At 39.1% G+C, this 14481-nt stretch overlaps 1 protein-coding gene across 2 annotated transcripts in view; it reads right to left on the bottom strand.

The window, feature by feature from the left end:
- SHB (SH2 domain containing adaptor protein B) overlaps nucleotides 1-14481 on the bottom strand; it is a 204128-nt gene that overhangs the window by 40004 nt on the left and 149643 nt on the right. For both annotated transcript variants that reach the window (XM_063455274.1, XM_063455275.1), the window contains 2 exons: nucleotides 5692-5863; nucleotides 4465-4584 (listed from right to left, as the gene is read on the bottom strand). In XM_063455274.1, coding sequence (XP_063311344.1) covers nucleotides 4465-4584; nucleotides 5692-5863 — 292 coding nt within the window. The remainder of the gene's footprint in view (nucleotides 1-4464; nucleotides 4585-5691; nucleotides 5864-14481) is intronic.

Genomic DNA, 14481 nt, shown 5'->3' with positions numbered 1-14481 from the left:
TATGATCCCGGAAGTGCCCTCTAGTGGCTGTCTAGTAGACAGCCACTAGGGGAGGACTTAACCCTGCAAGGCAATTATTGCAGTTTATGAAAACTGCAACAATTACAGTTGCAGGGTTAAGGGTAGAGGGAGTTGGCACCCAGACCACCCAGACCACCCAGACCACTTCAATGGGCAGAAGTGGTCTGGGTGAGTGGAGTGTCCTTTTAATCCAAAATACAAAGTTTTTGGGGACAGATCAGAAAAGATGCCGGGAGATTCAAGTGTATGAAAGTCATACGACTATCTGTTACCATTTCAGCCCTGACATTGAAGCCTGTTATTATATCCACCATACTACCAACGTACACAGCTAGTGAATATTTGATGCATATGCCCCAGTTTCCTTTTTTTTTTTCATGGAAGCAGCATTTTCAAACTGTGGCTGACAGAATGAAGAATGTATAGGTGTCTGGAAAAAGAATAAGCAAAATCTCATCTTTAGGCAAATAACAAATCTGAGCTAACATGATTTCCCTGAATTCATTGATTGAGCAACCAATGATAACAACATAGAATGCAATGTTTAAAGGCAGTTAAAGATGAATAATACTTTATTAGTTAGAAAATTATTAACATACTCACCGGATGTATATGTTTTGTTACAATATAACATGTATTGCTGCTATACTTGTGTTAGTGTGTCAGTATTTGTGGTTATGTGAGCATGTAAGGTCTGTATTCTGGGGTTGTCTATGAATGTCAACGAATGGAAGTCAATGTTGTGTGAATGGGGGGTTTCACCTGATTGTCACTCTTATATGTCTCACAGCAGTGGTACCCGTGGCTTGTAATGACCAGACAAAGGTGACTTAACAAGACTGAAATTATAAATTAATGTTACCACACACAGTGCTTTTAACCAGGGAAGTCTAACCTGAGGGGATATGGGAGAGTAATTTAAGTAGAACACTAAATGGCATGCCAATGTTTCTTGCTATTGTAATTGGCAAAAGTTGCCACAACATTGAATGTTTTCTAATGACAGCTTAATCACTACATCATTTCTGTAACAAACAGCAATAAATTATATCAATTTGTAGGAAAGTAGGAAAAACTAAAATCTGAGTGGCAGCTAACACCTCCACCTCCCATGTAACCCTGTCAATGTATTAATTTACAAAGCAACTACTCCCGGATGTTTTGTGTCTCTAATTTCATTATGTAATCAAAATAGCTGTAGGCTCCAAAATATGGAACAACAGTGTGCTAATTAGAATTCATTTATAAAGAATGTTTCACCAAAATAGAACTCAAAGTGCTTAATAATTTGAAACTCCAATTGTACAAATACACATGCAATCATATTATAAGAGAACATATCGGAATAAGGACCTTATTATCTGGTCTTGAGAAAAAAAAATGGCACCATTGCAATGAGATAGACCAATAGTAAATATGCGCAGTGCTCATAGTTGAGTACCATTTGAATGAATTTAAGTGATGCTGGAGCTGACCATATGTTTAGTGACCTTGTAAACCAAAGGTACTGTACAGGACACATTATCTCATGTGGGGATCAGACGGGAACGCTTTAAACTAAAGAATAGAGCATTATATATTATATTGTCTTTAACGTTTACTTATAGATTGTAAGGTCTTTTGAGCAGGGCCTTCTTATGTCTCTGTTAATAACTAAATGTCAATTATCCCAATTTGATGATTGCAAAGCGCTACAGAATATCTTCATGCTATATAAATAATAATAGTAATTCAAGCTTGTCAGCATAACATATAAGTATGAAGACAATACATTTCAAACAACTTGCTCGTCTGAAACAACTGAAAATGAAAATAAAGAATTATAAAAAATAATACACGGAGGTCCAGGTATGGCACACATGTGCAAAGTCATTTTGGAGCTGACTTGGGCCTGCTATGTGAAAACATTCCTCAGTTGGCATGAAATGCCCAAAATCAGAGTGCTTGTCATTTACACTCCGTATGATAGATTGCAAGCTGGAACCAACTTACTGAAAAGTGAGATCTGTTGATTCATTTAACATTTCCTATTTTTACAAAGCAACAGGAAACTATAAAAACAGAACACAGGCAGTAACAAGGAATTCAGAAAATGTTAATTGTCTTCCCAGTTTGAAGGTGATGTAGAAGTCACTGTTATTACCATGTTTGCAAATAACACACATTGTTTCTGTAGTTTGAATACGGGTCAAATATATACTGTCCACTGTAAAACAATACATCAAACACTCCTATTACTAAAGCAAGGAAAGATGCCAAACCCTATACAGCTGTCAATCCTTCTGACATCACACCAGTGAAGTTTAAAGATTGTGGGTCTCAGACCTCCCCCCCTTACCCCCCTCTCTCTCACTTTTAAAATTCTACACATTTAATCCCTGTTCAAAATCAGCTCCATCTCCAGACATCACAAAGAAGAAAATGGAAACTGCAGATATAATCACGACAGACACATGTTTTTCTATCACACACTTATCAGTAGTCCTTACAATGCCAATAGATGTAACCTTTTTTTTTTTTTAAACAAAACCTGTGAGGATGCCGCCCTGTCACACCTGTCTCCATTGCATATTATAGGGGAAACAATGGACCAACTCATACGGGATTTGTATTAGAGGTATTTAGTATGCTTTTTGTGCACTTCTTTGAAAATCAGGAGAAAGAGAGAATTTGTACAATAAATACATTTTTTTTTTAAAAGGATAAAACTGAGCAATTGCCATGGAAACTGATTGAATACTCTTGTTGATTGCTCTACATTCAATGTACTGTAACATAATTTCTCCTTATGAACATACAAGAAACAGAGTATCCATCGGGAAGGACTGTAACAGACAGCTGCTATCTGCTAATACTGAGTGACTCTGAAATCTGAGTATTTTGCACACCCAACCTAACACACAGAATGTTGCTATTTGTAGAATGCTGCACTTTACATATAAAGGGACCTATTCATGAAAAGTCTATTTGCAGTCATCTTCCTGGGCATCCTCCTGTTGTCACCCCTAAACATCAATGAAACCGTTAATGCATGAACAGACTTTACATTTTTCCTTCTCCTTTCCATATTTCTTTTACTGTTAATTACAATGAGGCATTCTGTGAAGTGGACTACAGGTCCTGCACTCTACAGGCTCATATATATGTATATCCAATAGGTTTCTCTCATCTCATCTGTCACTGAATCGGTATCCTCTATAGACCTCAATGCTTAACTCTCCCACAAGAGCACAGAGCTGATGCCAGCTTCTGGCAGATGAAGGGGATCAGATGGAAGTGAATGGATAGGTTCTGGTAAGTAAAATATACCTTCCCCTGCCCCCCCACGTCCACTGGACTCCCAGAGCCGCGCATGCGCATTAGAGCTCTTCATAGGAAAGCATTGAAAATGCTTTTCAATGCTTTCCTATGGGGAATTGAGCGACGCTGAGGTCCTCACACAGCGTGAGGACGTCCAGCGACGCTCTAGCATTTCTGTGCTTTAATCCAGGAAGTGCCCTCTAGTGGCTGTCTAGTAGACAGCCACTAGAGGTGGAGTTAACCCTGCAAGGTATTTATTGCAGTTTATAAAAAAACTGCAATAATTACACTTGCAGGGTTAAGAGTAGTGGGAGTTGGCACCCAGACCACTCCAATGGGCAAAGTGGTCTGGGTGCCTACAGTGTCCCTTTAAATGTAGAACATTGCTGTTTTGTAATAATAGCAATGTTTACATTAGAGAGTTAATCAAGCCTCTAGTGGTGCTCCCATCTCCATAACTAAGTAAAACTCATTCCTGATATCAGCATTTGATTGGAGGAGCATGGTGTTTTGTCGTACATGCACATCGAATGCTTCTATATAAAAGAATGCTTCTATATAAAAAGTACTGGATTGGACAGTATTGCGGGTGACATCAGTATGCTTGCTGACATAAAAGGTGGAGCTGGAGGCTGCAGCAGAGGAGTCCTGGTGAGTAATATTTAACTTTTTTACAGGGCAAAGAATAGTGGACAGTGTTTCAGGACTAGCCCATTGTACAGCGCTACAGAATTTGCTGGCACTATATAAATAATAAAAGAATAATAATAATAATAGGTTCCCTGTAAACCCAAAGAAATAATATTAATATATAAATTATATAAATACATATAATAATAAATACCTCTGTAACTTGAAATACAATTTTGAGAATTTATTTATTGTTTAGTACCAGTAATCATTTTTCTGATGGGCATATGACGACCCAGTTAATTAAAAAAGATGAACAGTCCTTACACTGTGCTAATACTGAATTATAGCAGTTAATGCACAGAAATAGACAAGTTACAGAAAGAAAAAACACATTCTGTGGTTTCTTGTGAAGCAATAATTAAACAGGCAGATCAGTAGAATATGAAGGTAGCAACAGTGAAACAAAGCCCACAGCTTGAAAGCTAAGCCCAGCATTCAATTCAAACTCACTTTAGAGACAGAGAATAGTCGTGTTTGCTGGTCTGACTGTTTCTCACAAGGTAGCTGCATTCTTTGCAGAGCCTTAGCAAGTTCTCCGCATCTGTTCGGCTGATAGCTCCATGATACCATCTACAAACAGAAGACACTCATTAGTGGGAGAAAAACAAGCAACAACCTGAGCAAGAGAATTCATACTGAGAGATTGAATAGGTTGGGCAACCTGAATTTCAGAGCTGTCATTGATCATCGTTTCAAATGATGCACAGTAGAATTAGCAAGTACTGTTTTAAACAAATTGCGCCACGAGCTGGATAGAAAACATTTCCAATCAGGGCAGTATGACGCATTATTCTAATTACTGTTCCTATAGACACCCTAGTACTTGAAATTAAATAAATCCCTATTACCTTTCAGTGCTAGCATTACTATGAACAATACATGCCGATATGATCTGCAATTATTAGTATATGTATATAATTTGTCCTTCATTTTTTTTAACTCAATGTAAATAATGATAAAATAATGGGTCCATCTCTAGCCTGAAGTATCCCTTTCAACTCTGCTTGTTTTTATTCGTACAGGGAATCTATGCCGTTCACAAGGTGCAAGCACATAATTCTTTATCTGTGAAATGATTGCCAGCTGCAGGCCTTCCATCAATATTTCGTCATGGATGTGCAATGCATAATAATTTTTTATTTTTTTTTTCCTTTTCACTTTACTTTCCAGTAGCCGTTTCCCAAAGGCTAATAATTGGAGTCAGCTTGATTCTTTTTTGGTATTTGTTTGTGTGTTTTTGTAATATGCCATGTTAATATCAGTGCTGTTCTATATTTGTTTCACTAATTATTTGTAATATTTGCCACATTCCCTTGCTAAAAAAAATAAATTCTAAATGTAAACATATTCAAAAATAGAAGCTAAAATAGTTTTGCAGAGGAATGCACGTCAAACAATAATATGTAAGAGATTAGAGTCGACGCTAGGGATCACTGGTCTGGCTAAACAATTCTAATTAATAATTTATGAAGCTCCAATATATTCTTTAAATCTGAACAATATGAATTGGATTCAAATTTAAAATTGGTTAAAAGAATTAGTGTGATTTACAAACTCTGCAGGATTAAAAATATGTTGTTTACATTTATTTTACTGTTTCTATGTATGTGTGTTATGATAAAGACATACGCTGTTTGTTAGAATTACATTTGCAGGTAATTTCTTGTCATCACTCACATTTGTTTTTCCAGTGCTACAGTTGGATCCACTCGCTCTCCCAGAATCCCACAGAGCTCGGGGCTACCATGCTTTATAGGTTTAAAACCACCTCCAGGAGCCCTTAACTGTCGGCGTCTATCAGATGACGGTGATGGAGAGGACTGCCTCTTCTCACTGCCATTGAACTGGGCTAAAAAACAATTGAAAAGACAACTTGTTAAAATACAATGCACTGTATAGGTGACAAAATCAATATTCACTGTAGCTTTAAAGGTCATTCTTTGTCCAGCATAACACCAAAATGTCACTAAAACAATACTTCATAAAGACTTATACACCTTGTTAATTTACTTTATTAATAACTTCTTCATTTGTAATAGAAGGCTTAAGAGCACAAGTAAGTTTTCAAATCTTTTTTTATTAGGAAAGAGAGGTTGAACAAAGGATGCCAATCATAGTAATAATTACAAGCATAAACATATCAACAATAAACACATATATTAATAATAAACACAAACAAATACAATTAAAGATCACCAATTAATATATTAATATATAATTAATATAATTAATATATTATATATATATAAAAAAATACAAAATTGCTTGCACTCCTGGAACAGGTAAATAATGTGCCCGGTGCTGGTCAGGCAAATAGCAGAGAAAAACAGAGAATGACCGCACTCAGGGGTTGTGATATTTACAAGTCCCTGAGTGCGGTCATTCTCTGTTTTTCTATATACAGGGAGTGCAGAATTATTAGGCAAGTTGTATTTTTGAGGATTAATTTTATTATTGAACAACAACCATGTTCTCAATGAACCCAAAAAACTCATTAATATCAAAGCTGAATATTTTTGGAAGTAGTTTTTAGTTTGTTTTTAGTTGTAGCTATTTTAGGGGGATATCTGTGTGTGCAGGTGACTATTACTGTGCATAATTATTAGGCAACTTAACAAAAAACAAATATATACCCATTTCAATTATTTATTTTTACCAGTGAAACCAATATAACATCTAAACATTCACAAATATACATTTCTGACATTCAAAAACATAACAAAAACAAATCAGTGACCAATATAGCCACCTTTCTTTGCAAGGACACTCAAATGCCTGCCATCCATGGATTCTGTCAGTGTTTTGATCTGTTCACATCAACATTGCGTGCAGCAGCAACCACAGCCTCCCAGACACTGTTCAGAGAGGTGTACTGTTTTCCCTCCTTGTAAATCTCACATTTGATGATGGACCACAGGTTCTCAATGGGGTTCAGATCAGGTGAACAAGGAGGCCATGTCATTAGATTTTCTTCTTTTATACCCTTTCTTGCCAGCCACGCTGTGGAGTACTTGGACGCGTGTGATGGAGCATTGTCCTGCATGAAAATCATGTTTTTCTTGAAGGATGAACACTTCTTCCTGTACCACTGCTTGAAGAAGGTGTCTTCCAGAAACTGGCAGTAGGACTGGGAGTTGAGCTTGACTCCATCCTCAACCTGAAAAGGCCCCACAAGCTCATCTTTGATGATACCAGCCCAAACCAGTACTCCACCTCCACCTTGCTGGCGTCTGAGTCGGACTGGAGCTCTCTGCCCTTTATCAATCCATCGATCTGGCCCATCAAGACTCACTCTCATTTCATCAGTCCATAAAACCTTAGAAAAATCAGTTTTGAGATATTTCTTGGCCCAGTCTTGACGTTTCAGCTTGTGTGTCTTGTTCAGTGGTGGTCGTCTTTCAGCCTTTCTTACCTTGGCCATGTCTCTGAGTATTGCACACCTTGTGCTTTTGGGCACTCCAGTGATGTTGCAGCTCTGAAATATGGCCAAACTGGTGGCAAGTGGCATCTTGGCAGCTGCACGCTTGACTTTTCTCAGTTCATGGGCAGTTATTTTGTGCCTTGGTTTCTCCACACGCTTCTTGCGACCCTGTTGACTATTTTGAATGAAACGCTTGATTGTTCGATGATCACGCTTCAGAAGCTTTGCAATTTTAAGAGTGCTGCATCCCTCTGCAAGATATCTCACTATTTTTGACTTTTCTGAGCCTGTCAAGTCCTTCTTTTGACCCATTTTGCCAAAGGAAAGGAAGTTGCCTAATAATTATGCACACCTGATATAGGGTGTTGATGTCATTAGACCACACCCCTTCTCATTACAGAGATGCACATCACCTAATATGCTTAATTGGTAGTAGGCTTTCGAGCCTATACAGCTTGGAGTAAGACAACATGCATAAAGAGGATGATGTGGTCAAAATACTAATTTGCCTAATAATTCTGCACTCCCTGTATATATATATATATATATATATATATATATATATATAAACAAAAGCCTTGCATTCCTACTTACAAAAATGTAGAACCCGGTGCTATATTGCACTAGACATGCAGAACAGAAACAAATCAGTACTCCCAGGATTTTTAAATAAAGCTCCTTTTTACTCCAAAATATCGACGTTTCAGGAACTTTGTTATCCTGATGAAAGCTCCTGGTAGGAACTGAAACGTCGATATTTAGGAGTAAAAAGAAAATTTATTTAAAAATCCTGAGAGTGCTGATTTTTTTTCTGTTCTGTATATATATATATATATATATATATATATATATATATATATATATACAAAACAATATTGCTCCTGCACTCACGCTTGAGATTCCCTTGAGAGCCGGGTGCCAACCAAAAAGAACAGCTTCAATATCCAGAAAATTCAAAGGAATGGTTGCACTCACGTAATTAAAAGTCCAAAGTTTAATGGAGAGATTTAAAAAAATCCAAGATCAACGTTTCAGTCACTACTGACTTTCATCAGGATCATGATCCTGATGAAAGTCAGTAGTGACTGAAACGTTGATCTTGGATTTTTTTAAATCTCTCCATTAAACTTTGGACTTTTAATTACGTGAGTGCAACCATTCCTTTTAATTTTCTATATATATATATATATATATATATGAGCTCCGCGTTCTGTTCAGACATGTTACCTGTCCTGATGAAAGCTCCATGTTGGAGCTGAAATGTTGATATTTTATATGGAATAAATAAAAGCTAAATTTTACTACTTCAACCAAGTCCCAGGAGTGCGATTGTTTCTACACCCATATCTACCTTTGCCACAACCAGCACCGGGCACTACAAAAGTCTTCTTGGAGTGCAAGCTACTACAACGTATACATATATATATATATATATATATATATATATATATATATATAAGCAAAAGCTCAGACCTGAACAGAACTCAGAGGTCCAACAACTGATCCACTGCTGTAAACAAAAGGTAGCCTTCTGGAGTATCATATCAAGATTAAATCCTGCACATTATAATTTCATTGAATTTTACCCACCTGTGTGTATATTCTACGTCTGACTTCCTCAACTATAAATTTATGCTATACTTGTACAGTTTAGCTCTTCCGCAAAAGAGAAGGCAAAAGAAAACTACATCAACACCCTCACAACTATGCTCTCCCGAGAAGGGACAATCTCTGTCCTACTCCTGCCAATACTTTCCTCCCACTCACACCCCATATACCAGCAGAGGTTTCTGCTCTGCTTTGGTTCTCCAGCCCCTGCACTTGTTCCCTCAATCTCAGTCCCTCACATCTCACTTACACTCCTTCTCTTGTTCTGCCCCTCACTAAAATATTCAATCTCTACCTCTCCTCTGGCATATTTCCTTCACCCTTCAAGCATGCAACCACCACCCCGATTCTATATAAAAAAACACAACCTTGACCCTAACTTCCCATCCGACTACCGCCATATCTCATTACCAATGTTTGCCTCTAAGAGAGTTGTGTATGCTAGATTGACTGACTTGCTTGAATCCAACTCTCTGCTCGACCCACTTCAGTCTGGATTTCACACTTGTCACTCTGTCGAAACTGCTAAATACAGTGGTCACTACTCTCTCCTAATTCTCCTTGACCTTTTGGCTGCTTTTGACACTGTTGATCATCAACAATTTCTTCTCATCCTCCTTAATCTCAGTTTATGAGACTCTGCTCTTTCCTGGTTCTCCTCCTACCTCTGCCACTTTCAGTGTTTCTTTTTCTGGCCGTTCCTCTTCTCTGTAATCCCTCTCTGTTGGTGTTCCTCAAAATTCTGTCCTTAATCCACTACTGTTCTCAATCTATACTGCGTCCCTTGTATGTGTGTAATGAATGCAGCGACGAGGCATATCTTCCTGTGAGCCAACACCTCCCATGCCTCCCCATACTCTGTTAGTCCTTACACTGGCTTCCCGTAATATTTAGGTCTCAATTACAATTCAGGTGCTTGTTTAGAAATCTCCTACCGCCCTATCTTCGCTAACACACAAGTATGTCCCGTCCAAACCCCTACACTCTGCTGAAGATCTACGTCTATTCTCAGTTCGTACTTGCACCTCTGACATCCACCTTCAAAACTTCTCTAGGACTGCGCCATTCCTATGTAACTCACTTCCCTGCTCTATTAGACTCTCACCCAGTTTCAGTTCCTTCAAAAGATTATTAAAAACCCACTTTGTGGGAGCAGAGGGACACTATAGTTTTAGAAATACATCTTTGTACCCTCAACAGTGTTCCTACAAGGTTAGACAAGCTAGATAGCATAGTGTTTAAAAACTCTGACAATGGTTACAATGTTTAGGGTGTACTACTCTCAGCCATTAATCACAAATTGCCCATGTGGTCACCAACTGTGCCTCTATAAAATATTTAAGGAAAATATTTTAGGAACACAAAACTATAAATATAGAGTTAAAAACCCTTTTTCACTTGCCTGAGTCCAGCGCAGAGTGACGCGCGCAAATTAGGCATTTCCCATAGGAATGCATTGACTGCTTTCCTATAGTTTTTTTTAAGACGCTGGATGCCCTCCCTCAAAGCGTTACGATGTCCAGCATCATTTCACACAGAGTCAAACACTGTGAAACTGCAGTAAGTAACTGCAGTAGTGGTAGACAGCCACTAGAGGCAGTCTTAACCCTGTAATATAAACTTTGCAGTTTCTTTACAACTGCAATGTTTGTATCTGGAGGTTTAAAAAGTGGTATGGGTGTCTATAGTGACCCTTTAATTCCATATGCTATAGAGTAGCTAAACCAGGCATAGGCAACCTTCGGCTCTGCAGATGTTTTGGACTACACCTCCCATGATGCTTTGCCAGCATTATGTGTGTAAGAGCATTTTGGGGGATGTAGTCCACAACATCTGGAGAGCCGAAGGTTGCCTATCCCTGAGCTAAACAATCATTATTAGAGGAGGGTTGGTGGTATAATAGATGAAATAAGGTAAACTCACCTTTTCATTGCAATCTAAGGGGGTCGGTAACCTACACAACCACAACCAGCTCCAGATTGTTGTCTGATGTTGCAAGTGAGTTTATAAGTCACCAGAATGCACATTTTAGTTAATGAATCCAAGTGTGCAACATTTCACTAGGTCAAAGATCTTGATGCAACACATGTTTTTGGCTCAATACAGTCACATTCACACAACTCCTTCACAAAACACTATTTTATATTCATAAGAGTGCAAGCAAGCAAAGGAGCATAACATTTGCAGCCTTAGGCTCACTGGATTTGGCATTGTAAATATAGCTCAGCATATTAAATCATGTTTCTCAATAAAAGCACCTTTTACACAATATATATTGAAATGCCTAGAACATATGCACAGGGACTTTTCCACACAAAACTACAGGCTTTCAATACTTTGCTTAGAACAAACTTTATTTAAAAGTGAGTATCAGGAGTACATTATTATTAGTAGTATTTTACCGGCACAGCCAGTATTTCAGGCTGCCTGGCCGGTGCCGGTATTGCAATAATACTGGCAATACAAACGCCGGTATTTTTTTCTGTGATTGAAATTAGACCTAATACCGTCACCGGTCAGTAGGTGGCTTTGTGTGTGGAGAGAAGCAGGGACAGGATCTTTATCTCTCTGCCTCTCTCTATACTCCGCAGGGGAGCAGCACAGCACAGAACAAGCAGAGCCAGCAGCTACGAGCCTGTACTGTAATCAGCCTAGATCAGGTAAGTGGGTGGGGGGCACTAATAGTGAGGTATAAGGGGGACACTAGATGGGGGGACTCTAGTAGTAAGGTATGGGGGGACACTAGTAGTGAGGCATGAGGGGGCACTTGATGGGGGACAATAGTATTGACGGATGGGGGACATTAGTAGTGTGGGATGAGGGGACACTTGATGGGCGAACAATAGTATTGAGGGATGGGGGAGACTAGATGGGGGCTTTAGTAGTAAGGTATGAGGGTCTCTAGTAGTGAGGGAAGGGGGGAAAGGGGACAATATTATTGAGGGATGGGGGACACTAGATGGGGGGACTCAAGTTGTGAGGAATGGGGGGACTACATGGGGGGCTCTAGTAGTAAGGTATGGGGGGACTCTAGTAGTGAGGGATGGGGGACCCACTAGATGGGGGACTCTAGTAGTTAGAGATGGGGGGACACTAGTAGTGAGGGATGGGGTGAATATAGTAGTGAGGCATGGGGGACATGCTAGAAGTGAGGGATGGGGACACTAAATGGGGGACTTTAGTAGTGAGGGATGGGGGACACTAAATGGGGGACTTTAGTAGTGAGGGATGGGGATACACTAGAAGTGAGGGATGGGGTACATTAGTTGGGGGCACACTAGTAGTGAGTAACAGGGGGGGGACATTAGATGGGGACACACTAGTATGGGGAGGAATGGGGGGACACTAGATGGGGGGGACTCTAGTGATGGGGGGACAGTAGTAGGAGGAGAGCTAGCTGTGTCCTGTGTTGGGACAACTGTAACAGTACACCAGTTGTTTCCCCTGAATGGTGAGATTTGTGTGCTGTGTGCTCCTATGTCTGTAAAGACAGATACCTTTATTTGAATTAACTATAGAAGAGTTTCTAACTCATATAGATCAGGGGTGCCCAAAAGGTAGATCCCCAGATGTAAAACTACAACTCCAGTGGGAGCTGTAGTTTTACAACATCTGGGGATCTACCTTTTGGGCACCCCTGATCTAAGTAAGCCAAAGCAGCAGGCAAGTTAATTTAAGCAGCAGCAGTTGGTCAGATAACAGTAGATAAAACAGTGAAACTTCCTAAAAAAAATCAATATACATCATTTTATAAAAATAATTACGTCTCATTAAATGTAATAAATGTTTAAAAAAAAAAAAACGAGTAGTGAAAATTTGGTGATCTGTATTATGTGTAATACTTTGGGCTTCAACAATTGGCTAACATGCCCCCAGAGCTATCAATTCTGGATGGTTAAGTCAATGTATTAGACTTCCACATTAAAGGACCACTCTAGTGCCAGGAAAGCATACTCGTTTTTCTGGCACTAGAGTGCCCTGAGGGTGCCCCCACCCTCAGGGACCCCCTCCCTCCCGGCTCTGGAAAGGGGAAAAGGGTTAAAACTTACCTTGTTCCAGCGCTGGGCGGGGAGCTCTCCTCCTCCTCTCCGCCTCCGTTCCTCCCCGTCGGCTGAATGCGCACGCGCGGCAAGAGCTGCGCGCGCATTCAGCCGGTCACATAGGAAAGCATTCATAATGCTTTCCTATGGACGCTTGCGTGCTCTCACTGTGATTTTCACAGTGAGAATCACGCAAGCGCCTCTAGCGGCTGTCAGTGAGACAGCCACTAGAGGAAATAGGGGAAGGCTTAACTAATTGATAAACATAGCAGTTTCTCTGAAACTGCTATGTTTATAAAAAAATTAGTTAACCCTAGCTGGACCTGGCACCCAGACCACTTCATTAAGCTGAAGTGGTCTGGGTGGCTAGAGTGGTCCTTTAAATGCCTCAGCACAGAGTCAAATGACTTAAAACTGTTTGGTCCTAAAAATAATTTGTCTTTAATGACTATCAAAATATTCATGATTCATAGATGACTTAAAACTATAATTCATTATGCTTAATATCACATTCCTCTAGTCTAGTGCAAACGCTTGCATGATTCAACACTACCTTGCTTGCTAGGGCTCTTGAATGACAATATAATGTACATTCCTTGTTTGTTTATAAGCATCAGTACTGTCTGTCCTAGATATTGTGCAATGAAAACTGTAAACGCATGCACATTGCACAACTATCGCAGATGTGTCATTAAATGCTAAAGTAGATCTAAAGAATTATTAAAGAGTTCACATAACTAATTAGGCTCAGCCTAAAAATATTAAAGTATAAGGCCGATATTTTTTTCCTGTTAATTAATGATCCTGGATTATGGGTGGTGACATTTTTTATAGCATGTGAGTTTGCATTCTTTCGATAAAACAACATTTGAATATGTAATTTGCTTGGGCTGCAACTCCTTAAAATGAAATGGCAGGTATTTTAAATGCTACTGCATACTTGATTATCAATGTTGAAAGCATGAAATGACTTGTTAAGCGATTACGTCAACATAGTCCATACATAGAACGTGGGAATTGCATAGTTATAACCTTGTGAGTGCAAGAGCTGTACACAACATATTGCTCTGCGCTATAGCATGCCAACAGATTAATCCTATGCTAAATGGGCCACCTTGTTTGGCAATTTGAGTTGATTGAGAATGGAGGTTACTTTCTGGGTTTCTTAATTTAATCACTGTATTTCTGTCATGTACCAAAACCATGTCCCAGGTTAGGCTAACTTCTGAACTTTCATAAATGACCTCCAAATGAGCTTTTATTGCATTATCATCATCGACGTACCATTCCTATTGCACAATACTGCAGAATGTTTTTGGACTTTAAGATATAATACAAATATGATGATTATGATCATCTTTTAGCATAAACAGACAGTATCCATCTCCTATAAAAACT

This window comes from Pelobates fuscus, chromosome 5 (assembly GCF_036172605.1).
Source record: "Pelobates fuscus isolate aPelFus1 chromosome 5, aPelFus1.pri, whole genome shotgun sequence".
NCBI lineage: Eukaryota > Metazoa > Chordata > Amphibia > Anura > Pelobatidae > Pelobates > Pelobates fuscus.
This window is presented reverse-complemented; position numbering and strand designations above follow the sequence as displayed.